We start from the raw sequence: 18,316 nt of genomic DNA, 5'->3' as shown, positions 1-18,316 counted from the left end.
TGATTCACGCATTTTTATTTACAGGCTATATGTCTCTTTTGAGCTCCAGACTGACATATTCTCAAGTTTTCTTGGCTATATTTATGTTTGAAATGCACATCAGGTCAGTTTATCCAAAACCAAACTCATGATCTGCTCCCTACTTCATACCTGACTCTTCTCCAACTCTCTTCATCTCCATAGTGATCATTACTCATCTTGTTATAAAGCACCAGCATCTTAGGAGTCACTCCTGTCGTCTTCCCCATGCTTCTCTACAATATCCAATGCACCCAACAGCTCCTACTGATTTTTTTCAATGTACTGAGTATCAATTTTGATACATTTTGATGAATTTGGACATATGCATATACACTGATAACACCATAACAAATACATAATAAGCACATTTTAATTAGTAAATAGCTCTTGATCTTCTGCTTAGTCCTTGATGGTATCATTTTTATTAGGGACACTGTTTCCTCTGTATCCACCCTATCACTTCTAATCCATAATCTATACCCAAGTTATCTTTGGAACTATCACATCTATCATATTCTTACCCCCACAGAAAGGCTTCTCCAATAATGGGATAAATGTCAAAATACTACAAGGCTGAAAATATTATCTCCTAGGCTCCTCTCCAAACTTTTTCACACACGCTCCCCTTACCCTCTGTGCTCAACCCTCGTGGTTTAGAGAGTTTTGCACATGGTCTGAGTCAGATGCATCTAAATAACTGCTTGTTTATAGACTGAACATCACACAATTAGTCTGAACTCAAATGTGGATAAGTATAAAACATCTCCAGGCAAAGTAGAGCATAGTTTGGCTAGATTTATCTGCACTATACATTCATCACAAAAAGCTCAATAATTTTCCAGGCATTTTATTAAGTTTATCTAATTTTCAAAGGGTAACCTTAAACAACAAAAGCAAAAAGAAAGCAAAATTAAATGGAGTTTATCACAAGTGTAGAAACAGTTATGTTGCTAACACTTCTCTCTTTATGATACTCAGAATGGCCACTAGTATAAGAAACTGGTATGATCTTTTCCAGTCATTTAACCTCTTTGAGTCTCAATTTGTTCCCCTGAAAAAATGGGGTCATTATTACCAAACTCAAAGGTACCTAAAACTTAACACATTCATTGCCTAGAGCATTAAATTAATCTCTCTCTCTTCCTCTACCCCCACTCTTCTCTCTTCTCACTGTTTCCTCCTTTCTTCCCCACTCTCTTTCCCTCTCTCCTTGTCTCCTGACACATAACAGGAACTCAATGAAAATAAGTTTTGTTTTGTTTTTTCTCATCACAATTAAATGATAATGAATGGCCCAGTGTGCAAATATACTTATTTTAAAAATGGCTTTAATTTAGAATGAATACTCCTGATATGCAAAGATAAAGACTAATGTCTACTTCTGAAGAATGCCTACTATAACAGTTCTATTATAGAACAATTGTTTGTAATTCTAGCCACAAAGATATTTATTAGAATAAGCTCTTGTCCTTTCCATTTTGAAAAACATTGATGTAGAGTGACCTCCTGATAAGAAATACTGGTTATAATCCCCAAATAACTTTGAAATTTAAGTACATTTCCTCTGGCAGCCTGGTAACAATCATCATATTGAAGGACAGAGATTCTTCATTCAAATAGATAGTGTTAGTTAATTATAGACAAGATAAAAACAAATCTTGAAGTAGTTAATTTGCTAAAAGTTGGTCCTTGTTTCCAAGTTCAGATTTAAGTTTATAACTTGTAAATAATATACCTCAAATGGTATTTTCCCAAGTAAAAAACTAAAACACTGTATCCATTCTAGAAAAGCACCTTTAGAAATTTCATTACTGTTCATATTATTGATCCCATTCTGCTTTCAGGGCCACAATGTTTAGCAAGACTATTTCAGGGACCTGGACAGGACATTTTCATTGGCAATGAGACAATGGATTACCCTGAGTTCAAGCGAGAAGACACAGTAGCCAGGTCTATATCACTCTAACACCCTTCTGATGTGCAGTACAGATGGCGAGATATGTTGACGATGAAGTTGTCTCAGCAGCAGTGTTATCTTATTAGTCCCACCATGCATTTTAGTTGAATGACCTATTAAACATGGCTGTCTCATGGCAACTGGACAGATTTATAACAAAACGGGACCCTCTAGAAAGCTGTGAATATAGATTCCTTTCTCATAGCCTTGACGTCTAATTTCTAAGAACCATCCAACCAGGTCTGAGTTGGGCAGGGGAAGGAAAGAGCATGCAGGGAGATTGGGAGAATATATGCAAACAAAATAATCTCAAATTACTAAGAGTACATCATAGAGAATATAGTCAATGATACTGTAATAGCATTGTATGGTGACAGATGGTACACACATTAGTGGTGAGCATAGCGTAACATATAGAGATGTTGAATTACTAAATTGTATGCCTGAAACTAATGTAACATTGTGTGTCAACTATAGGAGTTTTAGGGTGAACTGAATTTTTAGGGGGGAGTGTTAAAAATGCTAACTTAAATTTGAATTATCTAAGATAGTTTCTTTACATACCCAGAATCTATGAAGAACTTGGAGTTTGTTATCAGACAACTTCTCCACTGTTTCTCTTTTACAGGAGACAGTCTGGTAGAGAAAAGCACTGGATTATGGGCCATAGCAATTGGGCTTTTGTGTGACCTTGACCATGTTATCCAAACTTTGGGGGTATCAGTTTCCTCACTTGGAAAATGAGAGTGAGTAAATGCACGAAATATTCTCATAATTATTAAATTTTGCCTTTCTGCTCACTACCCTTGACCTCCACTCTTATGAATAGGAATATTTTAAATTTACTGAAAAGTAATAGAACACAGTCTCTACAATTACACAGACTTATATTTAATTTTGTTTTCAATGCATACATCTATATGGTCTTCTCCACATCACTATTACTCAATATAAATTGAGTCTTAGAATCCTTGTCTATAAAATGGAGATGATAATAGAATTCAACATGAAGTTGTTCTTAAATTCATTTATTTTTTCTTTCATAGCACTCGCCACCTTCTACCTAATTTACCACCTGCAAGGTCCATAAAGGTAGTGAGTATTATCTGTTTCATTCACTGACATATCCCAACCATCTTAACGTATAACAGCCAGTCAGTATCTATCAAATAAATAAATGAAACAACACATGTACAGAGCTTAGAGTAGTAATTGGCACAAAACAGTTCATAAATTATTCTACAAATGGTCTTGATAAATGGTTTTATTAATACCTAGAGTGCCATTTCACCATGAAGAAGTAGAAAAGGAATAAGTAGGAACATCCCAAAGGGAAGATGAAGGGGATCGACCATCATACTGTTACCAAATATCTGAAAGACTGTCACGTTACTTTCAAAGAAAAGAATATGAGCCAAGAGGTGGAAACTATAGGAACCTATTTTTTTAAGTCGTAAGTAAGAATGGCTTTTCTAACAAAACTCCTCTAAGGTGAAATGAACTGGTGCTCAAGTAAATGTTGAATTATTATTAGCCAATTAATGAAGTGATTAAGAAACCTAAGTAAAAGTTATGCATCTCTTATTCCATGAATTAAATGATATGGAGAGAACTTCCAATAAATGACATATACAAAATAAATTTTAAAAATATAAAATAGGGACACCTGGATGTCTCAGTCAGTAGAGTGTGCAGCTGTTGATCTTGGGGTTGTAAGTTTGAGCTCTACATTGGGTGTAGAGATTACTTAAAAATAACATATATATAGATATACAACATATATCTGTATATATAAAATATAGAATTTTGGCCTTGTGGTACTGTTGGTAATAAAAAATATAGATGGAATATGGCAAATATAGTGAATACCTACCTATTTTCCTTGTGCACATGTGATCAAAAACTATTTACATGTTGACAAATCATATAGCTAAAAAACAAATACTGCCGATTTGTCTCATTAATGTTGGCAAAGTAGCAGATAGGAGCTACAGAATCTCTTATACCCTAGAAGGAAAACAGGATGGTTTAAAGCTAGCTTCTTTATTTCCTTTTCTTTTTACCCCAGTGGTATCACTGAACTTTAGAATTTAATATTGGCAGTGAGAATGTTCCTGGGTTGTATGAAACTAACTGGTGCATCACTCTTGCCAACTAGGGATGATTTTAGATGAAATGTATGACATCAGTGAAAAAGGAATCTCACTCAATATCATTTTTATGAAGGATAGTTGGCCTCATACTAAAATAGTCCCATCAATCTATTGCCATCAGGTCAGACAGAAAAGCATTAGGTACATAAAGTGGCTGTCATAAAATGTAGCCAAGCAGGAGCCAAGTCTGATCACAGAAGGTCAGTTAAGCATTTAGAAAATAAAGGAAGCATGTTTTCTTTAACGAGCCATTAAAAATTACTAACAAGTGAGTTAGCGTTCTATTGTGGACAGAAATACTGAGAAAGATGCAGTGGTTCTGAAGGTTTTCTCTATTTTTTTAATTGGCTGCCTACTAAAACAAGATATGCAATAACAAAACTTTTTAAAGTTATAGAATAGTGAATTGCATCCATAAAGTCAAACTATGGGGTCATTTTACTAACTGTGATGGCTAATCTCACATGACAATTTACTGGGTCAAGGGATGCCCAGATATTTGGCTAAACATTATTCTGGGTGTGTCTGTGAGGGTGTTTCCAGGTGAGATTAACATATATATCAATAGACTAAGTGGTGAAGCTTGATTCCCTAATGTGGGTGGCCCTCATCCAACCTATTGAAGACCTGAGTAGAATAAAAAACAATGAATAAGAGGGAACTCTTCCTTCATGAATGCTTGAGTTGGGACATTGGTCTTTTCTGGCCTTCAGAACTGAACCCAAACATCTGCTCTTCTTGGGTCCCAAGTCTGCCAGCTTTCAGACCAGAACTGTACCATTGGTTCTGAGTATCTCTTTCTCTTTACACACACACACACACACACACACACACACACACACACACACACTACGATTTCTGTTTTTCTAAGAGAACTCTAACATTCTGATTCAATAGCATCAGCAGGGAATAAGCCAAGTTGTGCCAATCAAATGAATTATCCAGATAATTAAAGTCAATCCCTGTAGAAGTTAATGTTTTAGAAACTTGTCTGGTAACAGTGTAGATGATCAGGCAATGTAATAACACTTTTGTAATGTAAAATAATGAATCCATTTCCAATGCTTTTAAAAATTAGTCCTGAAGGAATTCCTCACTTTCAAACTTAAAATTCTAGGATTCTATATTATAGAAACAAGTTTATATCACTATTTTTAAAATCAATTTCAAAAGCAACAGCAAAAAGTCTCAAAGTGTTTATTTCCTGAGGGAATGATGAAATTATCCAATTCTCTAAGAACCCATCTCATTTCCTTACAGCCATTTTTTTAAGACTTAAGTAATCATTATCTCATGTGTTGATTCCTGTTATCATCATTAATCACACATGGCAAATCTACTTATTTTCCATGATTATTTCCAGGCTTTGCTGTTTTATGATATTTAAGTTCTACTTCTACTACACAGATTAAATTTCCAAAGCATCTGTCCTTATGCACCAAAATACACCATTTTATATTGCCAAATTATTACCTTCATGTGAATTTTCTCATTGCCACTCACCTGCCCAGAAGCAAAAATTCTCCTGCTAGACCCAGGCGCCTCATGGCCATCAGGAGACCTCTCACAGTCATGCCCTCACAGAAGCAGGCCACCACCCGGGCTTTGGGCAAGTGACTCCTGAGCTTCTTCAGCAGCTTATCGAAACTCTGTTCCCCTGCGTTGCTGTAGATTTTGTAAGAATGAGCGATGCAAATTCCTTCCTTGGCTGACATATCTTTGAAAGCCTCCATCCCACTTTCTCCATAGTTGCCTGTGTGAAAAGAGATAAGTAGAGGGGTAGTGAATGAGAGTGCCGGATGCACTGAGTCCAATTAGAGTGCGAAGGGCTAGGAGCATGATGGTCATTTGGTAGTGTTGAACTTGGAGCCTGAAGACCTGAATAAGTTTTTGCTCTTTCACTAACTTGTTCACTTTAGGCAATTTACAATGAAATTACATTATATGCATTGAACTTTAAACATTTTTTTCCAATGAGAGAGAAAATAGTATAAAAAGCACAAGCAAAAGCAATTCAGCTCCCCCTTTACTTAAAAAGTTCATATTCTAGTGTGAGATGATAGAAGACTTTCATCTGCTGTATTTTTATTCTATCTCACTTCCCTTTGCTTCTCACTGCATGACCGTCTCATCCCACCAGATCAGATTCTTGTATTTAAAGATATAATACATATACTAAATATAGTATAGATGTTGTTGTAGAATATTATATGTTGTGTGGTATTATATTTTTATAGAATATTATGCATATTATATTCTATTAGCAATCATAAGTATTAGTGACTTTATCCCAACCAAAAAATTCCAGATCATTGAGATTTCAGTCTTGTTACAGATAAATGTGTAAGCTTATGAAAAATATTTAAATTTTCATTCTACACAACCACAGGGAAGTTAGTGATTTGGGGGAATAATTCCAATGTCCTCTGCAAATTTGGGGAGCAAGGACCGATGGTGGTCCTTTAAATTAATGGAAAGTGGTGATCAATACTGACAATCAACTGTATGCCAGGAAGTGTACCAAGACCTTTATATATGTGGTCTCACTTAACTCTCACGATAATATACTGAGGTATGCATTATGACCTCCATTCTGCAGATAAGAAAACAGATGAGATGGTTAGGTTTACACTTACTCAAAGTTACATACCCAGAAGGTGGAAGGCTGCACCGAATTCTCAAATCTAAGAGTGCAGATTCTGCTCCCTCCACTCATCCATGGCTGACTCTTGGAAGACTCAGAAGCCCAATTATATCTACATTTCTTTTTCTGATATAAAGGTCATGATACTTCAATTTTCGATATTTTTAGAGCATTTTAAGGCTTTATAAATCATAACAGGCTCGTTTTCTGAGTTTCCAAAAGATTAGGTGGATAAGGGGGAAAGATTTTAAGAATATAGGAGACTATTACAAGACAACCAAGCTATGGGGCACATAAGGATGTAACTAGCCTAACAATCAACTAGACCGAGGACTGGAATTTCACTATGAGGGGGTCTCAAATGAATAAAGAAGTACAAGGCATTCAATTGCATTGGCTTCACTATATGAGTATAGTAGAGATAACTTATAAATACATATATCTATATAACATTTTGATTTTTGAAGTCTGTTCATACAGATTATAGCTCACTGCTCCTTGTACCAACTCTGTGATAGAGGTAATATTCTCTTCCAATTCCACTCACAACTGATAAAATTGAAGTTCACACTTAGCAAATAGGTGGCAGAGTCTTGGTTTAAACATAGATCTTCTCACTCCTGACCCTGTGTATGTTTTCCTACAGCACAGGTATTTTGCTGCAAATGAGATCCTCAGACACTGAGGGTGGTTTTTGTGTAGTTTTATCTTCATGAATAAACTGTAAAGGGCAGGGCAGGACAGTTTAAGTCCCGACCACAAATACTGATGGGAAAGCTGCATCTTTCCTTTTTCTCCAGAAATAAAATAACAAGGAACCTTGATGATGATGGCAAGTGGGCAATATAGCTATTTTGCAATTAACAAAGTTTAAAGGACCCCCTCTGAAAAATGTGCCCAAGGGCCTTAATTACTAGCTTTACACTAATCTGAGTAATCTATTATTCTCTGGTTTATTTTTAGCGACCTCTATTTTTCAACTGACTATCTTGCACTTAATACTATCATTAATGCTGGGGTATTTGCATACATAATGTGAAATTAGGTACACAGTGATCGTGATGACAATAATAAAAGTTCTCAATATATTCACAGTTAAACAAGAAAAAATATCTGACAAACCCATAATCTTTAGCACTTCTCCCAACAACATTTTAACATTGTTTTGTTTATACAGTAAATTATATGGAAGCAGCTTGTAATAGGGAGAGAATCTTGTTATTAGAGAGATCTGAGTTCTAATTTAGCTTGGACAGTCTCTCTAAATCTAGCTTTTTCACCTGAAAATCAGAGGTAACACTGCTTAATATATGGATATTGTGTATATTATATACGTTAAACATTATATCTAGTTTAAATATGATAAGAAATGCTTATAATTATTATTTTATAATTACATATAATTGTTATTATACAATATTATATATAACAATAAACATTATACATAATTATAATATATATTATAAAACAATATATGTTAAATATACAACATATCTAATAGGTAGCCTGAACCCAATTAATTGTACCTATTGGGACTACAGAATGTTCTAGGTACAGTTAAACTGCTCTCTCCTGGAGCATCTAAAACAAATAATGGAGCAAACAGCATTAACATTCAACACTGGATTAAAGAGTGAACTTAAATTATTTGGGGAAATATGATTTTCTGAGAACAAAACCCAAGCAGTACTCTTTAAAACTAAAATAGGAAATAGTTTCATTATATGTGTGACATGAAAATTCTGCAGAATAATTTTGATTTAATAAAAGCAAGCCACGGTAATTTGGATAGTAAAAATGGGAATATGTATTCCGTTCATTCCAATAAAATTTGGAGGCCTGAAATGTTGAGATTTTCTGTAACTGATATAAAGACTGTATTCTGGAATTACACATTTAAAGATAAAGGAGAGGAGCACCTGGGTGGCTCAGTTAGTTAAGCATCCAACTCTTAATCTTGGCTCTGGTCATGATCTCAGTCCATGGAATCAAGCCCTGTGTTGGGCTCTGGGTTGACAGTGTGGAGCCTGCTTGGGATTCTCTCTCTCCCTCTCTCTCTCTCTCTGCCCCTCCCCAGCTCATCTGGGCACACACTCTCCCTCTCTCTCAAAATAAAGACATATTTAAAATAAATAAATAAATAAATAAATAAAAATAAAAATAAAGGGGAAACTATTAAAAAGTTCATAAATTTATTGCAGGAAATGAAATAGATTCCAAGCAATGCACAGAATGAGAAAGAACTAAGGAAACAAAGCTTATTTTTCTAACAGGGAAATAAAAGTGACAAAGGAAGATATGGTGTAGAATATGAAAGTGGTTTGTGGCTTCATTTTAAGTAACTGGTAAAAGCAGGAAGGAATCCATCAGCCACTCTTTTAAGCAACAAAGGGCTGGTGATTTGGAATTATCTGAAGAAAATATAATCATAGCTTTACTGGACTCTTAGCTTGCACTACTTATAGTTGCAATAATGCAAATGCCTATTACTGATTTTCAACTTTATGAATCTACATATAGACAAAGTAAAAAAACTCATTATGCAACAGAAATAAATCTGATGAACCTTTACAAAAAAAATAAAGAAAAAGATGATAGGTTGAGAAGTGGAAGTAGGGTGAGCTTGGGTGTTGAAATCCTTCACGCACAATCTGGAATTCATGATTTAGAGAATGAAAGAGAAATGGTTAAGAGAATTGTTGGAATCTCAAAAATAAGAGACTGATCTATTAATGTAATTATATTAAGGGAAGATACGTGAATTAAGAGATGTCTGTTGTCCATAAATTAAAAAGTAGGCACTAAAAAAGCGTATGTTCCTACTCAGAAATATGAAGGTAAAAAAAAAGAAAAAGAACCTTAAAATGCACTTTTTACCCTTCTGTAGTATTAGATTTTGAAAAATATAAAGTACAAGTTTGAGTGAAGAAAATTTAATAACATAATTTAAAGTTATTGAAATTGAAAAGAAGATATGGACAATTGTAAATAGTTGCTTTCACTGGTACTATTTGACCTATGTCATGTCGGCTGGAAGTACCTGCATCCATTTGGGCCTCCAAAGTGCACATTGAAAACAAAACTGGCTAAAGAATAAGTTTAAATCTTTCTTCTAACCTAAGATTATTTATTTGAACTTTATGCTTAAAGGCACTAAACAATCCTTTAGTATATAATGTATAATCAAAGATAACGGCTCTTTCAGATGGTCAATCAGTATCAGTAACCACTGCTGTTACTGAGGCTTAAACATACTTTCATATTAAGGTAATAAAGTATGGCAATATAAACAGGATATATCTAGAAACGAAGAGATTTTCCTGGCACAATATACATTTGAGATATGGTTCACGTTTATAAATTGTGTGTGTGTTGGGGGAAATTATCATAAGAATAAAAATTAAATTAATAGAATTATACCAAAAAGACTCAAATACTTTTCTTTGACATTTGTTTATTTTTTTTTTCCATTGTACTCCTACCTCTCCCACCATAATCAGACCATCACTATTCCTTCCATAGAAGCTTACATGGTAACATAACCTTTCACCATCTTCTGTCTTCCATTTATTCAAAACCTTACCAAATATTATGTTTACGGGTCTTATTTCTTACTATGTTCTTCTCTATGTCCCTTGGATGCCCAACACATTCCTACTTAATCACTTTTATTCATGATGCTCTTTCCACCTGGAATACCCTTTCCTCATGTTTCGATGTTGAAATCTTACCCATTCCTTCTGCTTCACCTCAACTGCCCAGACTGTATACTTATTTAGGATATAGACCATATCTCCATAACACTGCCCAGCATATACTCGTGGAACTAAGCTGACCTACTCGATTATCCTTTTCAAGGATCTTCCTACAGGGAATAGTGTAGCCTAGTTATTCATTTAATAAATATTAATGAATTAATTAAGTACAGATATAACACTAAGCACATGGTAGACTCTAGATATTTAAACATTTAGCCTATTTATCTATTTTATAATACTGAAGGGAATAATTTTTGTTACTTATAATTGTTAGAGAAGTTTATAATTGTGGTTCATTTACCTTATAACTACTTTTTAAAATGTATTCACCTTAGGAAATTATAATTCACTTTAAAAAAATATTGAGCTTGATGTTGCATATTAAAACATTTTTTTCCTTTCAGTTGGCTCAAATTATCATTTGTCAAAAAAGAAATGAAGATTCTCAATATAAACTGTGATTTAAAAATGTATTCCAATTGGCCTTTACTACTAATATCTAGTTGCTATTACAAACAATGTTTCTTTGTTTGTTTTTTATTGACAACTACCAGTGAAGGAAAACACTGCGATTTCTCATGGGAGTTACTGCCTGGCATGATACCATCCCCCAGAATATGTGTGAATAGGATCAATAAATCAGTATCCCATCACCACTTCCTGCTCTTTCATGGGGCCATAAATGTTCATCATGGGATCTTAGCCAAAACTGTCCTTGTTGAGTGGGCTATGTCTTAGTTCAACTAGTGGTTAACTAAAACAACTAGAAGGGAGAAAAGCCAGAGAGACAAACATCTCTTTTCACTGTATTACTATCTCTTTTATAAAGATGTTTTTCTTTTTAAAAAAAATGTCTTCTCCCTCATTTTATAACCATCTGTGCAGTAAGTATAGCAATTCCAAATTCTATATTGCACTCATTTATGTTTGTCTCCTGCTACTAGATAATAAAGTTCTTCAAAGTACAGGCATTTATATCCTCACAACAAAAACAATGTATATGTGGTACATATTTTTGTTCAATGAAGAGAAAGAAGGAAGTTAAGTGGCCCAAGGAATATTCCTAAATAGGCCCACAGAACTGAGATTTAGATGTTTGGGATGCTAGAGATATAATTAATGGGAAGATTTTAAAGCTAAAGGATTAGAGTACATAAAACATTATCATCTATCATGTACCCTTATCATGACTCCATGAATTATTATAAATGCCTCTGCTATGAAAACTTTTGCTAACAAACAGATTTACAAGTTTGCACCAATTATTTTAAACCCTACCTTGGAGTCTTTCTATGACATGACCCAGATAGCACAGCATTCAGTGTGATATAGGACATGATATCTTATTCAAAGTGTTTTATTATTGAAAGTACTAGAAAGATATCATTTAGCAAAAGCACTTTAGGCATTACTCAAGGCATGGATTACTTAAGCAACATTTGAGCAATATTCCAATAGTGAATTTAGCAGAAAAAAAACCTTAGAATTTGAACTATATATATAAAATATTATTTATGGGAATATTAACCAGGGCTACTGAATATGGTCAGAAAAATATGTACTGAGCAGTAGCAGAACAGTGTACTACATTGGTGAATTTTCTACTGGCTACCAGGAAAAAAGGCTACAAAAAGGAATTTGATCTTAAAAGCAAAGATACAAGGGGCGCCTGGGTGGCTCAGTCGGTTGAGCGGCCGACTTCAGCTCAGGTCACGATCTCGCGGTCCATGGGTTTGAGCCCTGCATCGGGCTCTGTGCTGACAGCTCAGAGCCTGGAGCCTGTTTTGGATTCTGTGTCTCTCTCTCTCTCTCTGACCCTCCCCCATTCATGCTCTGTCTCTCTCTGCCTCAAAAATAAATAAACGTTAAAAAAAATTTTAAAAAAAAAGCAAAGATACAATTTGACTATACAAATCAATGCATGGCAGAGGACAGGAAAATAAATAATGAAAGAATACATGAGAGTTGTAACTGTCACATATGTTAAATACAACAACTCTGAATCCCATTTTTGGTTCTGTACTATTAGTTGCTGAGCCTTAGAATCAAAAGTTGTGAGATGTACACGCTCCTATAACTCTAATCCATATAACTGTGTTGAAATAATTGAGATAGACCAAACTGAAAGGGAACCAAATTTAGAAAAAAAGAAAGATCAAGTTTTAGAATTTATTTTTAAATATCTTTGAAATAGCTAAGTAGGAATGCCAAACAGAAAAATGAATAAGGACATTCTGGCTCAGAGAATAGAAATCTAAATTGGAACTATTGAGACCATTAGAATATGGACAGCAACAGTAAGAGATGAAATTGTAGGATGTGAAGGGAAGAGGGCTCTGATTATATCCAAAGGAATTAAAATATTTATGCATTAATTGAGAAGGAAAAGGTTACAGAGACAATGAAGAAGAAGAAACCAAGACAATGTATTGTCATGGAAACCATCATAACAAAATGCTTTGCATTTATTTTGTACATTAATTATGTGAATAGTAAAGTAAGATGGGAGAAGGTTGTATGTGAATGGGAGTAAAAGAATGAAGATAATATATTGACAACATTTTGAAACACTTGGCAGTGAAGAGAAGCAAAGAGGAATGGTGGTGATTGGCAGAGAATGTGGCAATCAAAGGAAAAATTTTGTTTATTTTTAGATAGGGGTACCTCAGGTGAAAGGCTTAGCCCAAGACAGAGTAAGTACTCAATATATGATCATTTTTACCACCACCACCACCATCATCATCATCATCAATCTAGATCATTTGGCATTAACTGGTAAAAGGTTAGTAATAATATTATTGGTCACTTCCAATATTACTACTAATAATAATTTATTAATAATTATTTAAAGCAACCAATTCTTGAGGTGGCTATTATTTCTCACATTTTTAAAGTATTTATGCTAAGGAATTTGTGAAATAACTGATAGCTTCATCTGTCAAACTTAAAAGCCTAGGCTCTCTTCCTACAGCATATTATATCCTTAAAGCATTGAGTGAGAATTGCTCATTTAGTTCTGTGGTTCTTCCAAGAGGATTTACTCACCACTAAATGTTTCATTTGAAACCTATGCTTGATACTATTGAACAGAATTAATCTCAGCAAACATACATTGTTTAACAAGTGTTTTGCCTAATGACTAAATATATGATAGACATATATGGTTTAGCACTAAATGATCTAATCCACATCACTGCTGAGAATTGGTGTTTAAATATCAAAGCCTTCCTACGAAACATACATGCTTAATTACAGCTTTTCTATAGACAAAGGCCTGTAAAATAAGAGGGGGGTTTTGGAAATAGACTTGCCGTATCATCTGTTATTTGTTACTTAACTAAATCTTTGCTGGTAAGGGAAGAATGACTGCAGAGGGACAGAAGGAAGATAAAAAAAAAAAACTTGTTTTTCTATCAAAAATTCCGCAGTGTTGTAATTATTGCCTTGTTATTGTAGCTGAAATTGAGATTTGCAAAATGAAAAATATCACTTTATTAATAATCTTAAAAATAATGGAGTTGTCGACTTACTTCGTTTTCTGACTATTCTTCCTAGAGGAAAATAAAAAAAAAGCCGAGACAGAAATTATGACCCAGATTCCTGCTCTAACCCTCCAGAATTCAACTTCCTTCTTTTTTGTAAGCTGTCAACTTCACAGCAAAAGCCTGCGGTGCATGTCTCATTAAGAGTGATTCCATTTCCACAGAAAGGACAAACCTCTATATAGAACTGTGTGTCAATGGGTCGGGTGAGTTGGTGAGTTATTCATTTTGCCTGTTTTAGCTCACAAGTCACCTAGGATCCTGGATTCTAACTGGATCTAATGGCAACCCGGAAATTCCCCCATCTCAGCTGAAGGCAGAAAATCTCTGCAGCACAGCCAAAGCTGTTCAAGCTTGACAGACTTTGCTGAAAAGAAGTAACTTCTCTGACAGCAGCTCCCTGGCCTGCCACTGCCTTCTCCAGTTTATATCTGTCCTATCTGGCTTCTGCGGTTGTTAGATTCTGTCTGGAAGGACTATAACTCCCACAATACAGACAGCAGGGACTCAGTTTAGAAATATCTGTCTGGACCATCATTTACTGCAGGACTGAGAAATGAGCAGAAAGAATTGGAATGTAGTGCAATGGCTGTGGTGTCATTGCCAAATTAAGCTTCTTTCAGGAGTTGGCCAACCATGCAATATGTATTCTAGGATTATGGTCTTGGTGACAGTTTTCTGTAGTTCAGACCTATGCTGTCCATTATGGTAGTCATTGGCCACATGTGGCTATAGAGCATTTGGCATATGGCTAATTCAAATTAAGATACTCTGCCATGATAAAATAGATTTCAAGGACTATATGATAAAATAATGTAAAAATCCCCATTAATACTTTATGATATGACATGTTGAAATGATAAAATTTTTGATGTCTTGGGTTAAAGTGTGTTTTTAAAATTAATATCACTTGTTTCTTTTTACCCTTTCTTAAAATTACATACACACAATTATATACTCATATTTTTATTCGAGAGTACTGAATTATACATTTAGAGAATATTGACATCCTGTATATTTCAGCTAGAATCTAAACCTCTTAGAACACTTTATGATACCCAGGATTTTTTATCATCTAGTGTCTAATCTTTTTCTCTAGACTCACTGCCTGCATTTTCTTTATGCATATAGCACATGCTTCAGCCACACCAAAGAATATACCGATCGCCAAATACACCATGTTTTTTCACATCTCTAGATTTTACACACTCCTTTTTCCTGAGATATTCTTCTGTGTAGCTAATTCTGGCTCATACTCAAGACTCAGAGGAAAATGGCAGAACTCCCTAACCCTCCAGATCTAAATATATACCCTGTACTGTGCTCTCACTGACCACCTCCAATATCAGAAGATTTTTCATGTTTTATTGTAATTATTTATTTGTTTGACTCTCTAAAAGACTATGAACTAATCAGCAAAAGGGATTACATCTTAATTACCCTTTTTCTCTAGAGTTTAGGCAGCCTAAGTATTTGTTCAATAAATGTAGTCTAGAAAATGAGTATTAACTTTTCCCCCAGGTTTACTGACACGTAATTGAGATATAACATTGTGTAAATTTAAGGTGCAAATGTGATGAGTTAATATATATATATATATATATATATATATATGTGTGTATGTGTGTGTGTATATATATATATATATGAAAATGATTACTATAACAAAGTTAGTTAACATATCCATCACTTCACATAGTTTCTTTATTTTTGATGAGAATATTTAAGATCTACTCTCTTAGCAACTTTGAAGTATACAATGTAGTATTGTTAACTACAGTCGCTATGTTGTATATTAGATCCTCAGAATTTATTCATCTTATACCAGCAAGTTTGTACCCTTTGACAAACATCTCCCCATTTCTCCCACCCCTCTGCCCCAGCAACCACCAATTTACCCTTTGTTTTTCTGAGTTCAGCTCCTTTAGATTTCACGTGTAAGTCAGATCATACAGTATTTGTGTTTCTCTGCTTATTTTCCTTAGCATAATGCCCTCCAGGGTCATTGATTTCTCATTTAAAAATTATTGTGGAGCATCTATTATAAACAGCTGTGCAAAGCAGCTCTGCTATTGAAGTTGCTCTGCGCTCGCTGTCGTCCAAAGGGGCTGAGCTGGATTAAGATAAAGTCTATGGTGAAGGGCTGCACAGCTCAGGAACCTGCACCTTGGGTAGCATAAGGGGACAGTTTTTGAAACTTGTTATTCAGCTTACCACCTGCATGGTCTTGGAGAAACCACATAACTTTTTTTCTGATTTTTTTTCTCTGTATCTATAAAATGATATGCACTCTAAGGATCCTTTAAGCTTTAGACCTGCATCTTATGTGGTTTTGTTATATTGTAATAATTATGAAGAGAATTGTAACCATTTTCTCCATTCCTTTTACATATGGTTGCTCCAAATTCCATTTTCAATGTCTCGCAATATGTATTCTGAGCCTTAAGGATAATTCCTAAGTTAAGTTTTCTTTGTAAATTTAGATGTTTCAGGAATCAGAACTTCTACTTGGTGCAGAGTTAATGGAAAGGTATCAGATAAAATGTCTCTGGTAATATATGAAAAATAGTCTTCATCAAAGTGGGAAATTTTGCAATTTATTTAACTATACTGAATTCAACCATCTGTTCTACCTATACTTTCTGGACATCATATCAAGTATTAGTTGGTCTTTTTTAGATATCTCATTCTTCATAAGATCTTCTTAGTCTGATAAGGCTTTTTTCTTTTTGTCTCCTTAATGTTCTCATGTCAATTTGTTAAAAGATTCCAACAATTCAATAAACTCTCCACCAGACAAAATACATTCGTTTTTATATGTGTCAAACCAAGGGAGAACTAAACTCCCTAAATATATTTCTAAAAGAAGTAAAACTGCTGATAAAAAAATAAAAATAAAATTGTCTGTTGATCATAACTGGAAACCTATGGGGGGAAATGTACATTTCCTTGTAAATGAGATGCGTGTGTGTGTGTGTGTGTGTGTGTGTGTGTGTGTGTGTGTATACCAAAAATTCCCTAGGAGTGTCTAAGTGTCTGTTTTAAGGCAAGGGAAAAAGCTCCTGGTCTAGAACCATGAAAGCTGTAATTTTAGATCTCATTTAAACAAAAGCCCAGTTTCAAGCATTAGTAAGTTGACTCTAGGTTTTATATACTTATAAATGCCACTAAAAATCTTGCTTGATATGGGGGAAAGGGAGGGGTAGGTGGAGGAAGATTAACTCAGCTTACTAGCTTCTTAATCTTGGGTAGTTTCCATGGATCCCAGATTCAATACTTTTAAGAGCAATAGGTTCCATTTCACTCAATATCCAAGCATTTGTTGAAATAAATAAATAATAAATAACTATATAGGTCTGACAGGTGTGAAGTGTTGTCTGTTAATATAATATCAATTAACATATAGAGGACTGATATAAGAATGTCAATATATATGTATGTGCATATGTGTGTACATATTTATATAGCTATATGATACACACACACACACACACACATATATATGTTCATATGCATACATAAGATGTAGGCAGAAGAGTTTAAAGAAAGAAGAGATTGCTTCTAATTGGACACATCAGGTGACTTATAAATGACATCCTTTTGTTCTGTTTTCTCCTTCCATTATGTCCAGGTAATTAATTTATTATTTTAATTTTAATTATTTTTTGAGTGGAGTTCACAAACAATGCTACATTAGTTTCAGGTATACAACAGAGAGATTCAACTTCTCCATACGTTATGCTATGGTCACCACATTTGACATGGTAAATAGCTTAGTTACACCTCATTTCAAATGACTAGTTTAGTCACATGAAGTACACGTTATCAAACTTTTCTCCATCTGCCCCACATGATTATGGGAAAATAATAATGTAGGGCTGAGGGAAACCAAGAGTGAGACAGGGAAGGAAAGGAAACCAATACAAGAGGGGATTACTGAGGCTACTAGATTGCTCATTTTGTTGGGCCATCTTTCAGGAAGCCATATAAAGAATGCTTCTCAAGGTCATGTTGAGGAGGAAGGCAGAAGAATATGTTCACAGTCTTTCATTTGCCAACAGTTAGAGATTACTTCCTCAGGGCATTATTTTCTCTGATCTTCTCCCTTATCATGAGCTGGTTCCAAGCAGTCTGCCTTAGCACAGCAAGGGAGCTCCTAAGTAGAATATAAGAGGGATGTGGAGAAAACACAAGGTGATACACTACTGATCTGTACCCATGTGAAATTATTACAAGTCCAT

At 34.5% G+C, this 18,316-nt stretch overlaps 1 protein-coding gene across 5 annotated transcripts in view; it reads right to left on the bottom strand.

Annotated features, from left to right (window-relative positions):
• GRM5 (glutamate metabotropic receptor 5) overlaps positions 1–18,316 on the bottom strand; it is a 524,773-nt gene that overhangs the window by 321,242 nt on the left and 185,215 nt on the right. For all 5 annotated transcript variants that reach the window (XM_023239349.2, XM_023239348.2, XM_023239351.2 and 2 more), the window contains exon 3: positions 5,635–5,884. In XM_023239349.2, the coding sequence (XP_023095117.1) occupies positions 5,635–5,884 (250 nt within the window). The remainder of the gene's footprint in view (positions 1–5,634; positions 5,885–18,316) is intronic.

Source organism: Felis catus, chromosome D1 (genome assembly GCF_018350175.1).
Source record: "Felis catus isolate Fca126 chromosome D1, F.catus_Fca126_mat1.0, whole genome shotgun sequence".
Classification (NCBI taxonomy): Eukaryota; Metazoa; Chordata; class Mammalia; order Carnivora; family Felidae; genus Felis; species Felis catus.
The sequence above is the reverse complement of the archived record's forward strand: the minus strand, read 5'-3'. Positions and strand labels throughout refer to the sequence as shown.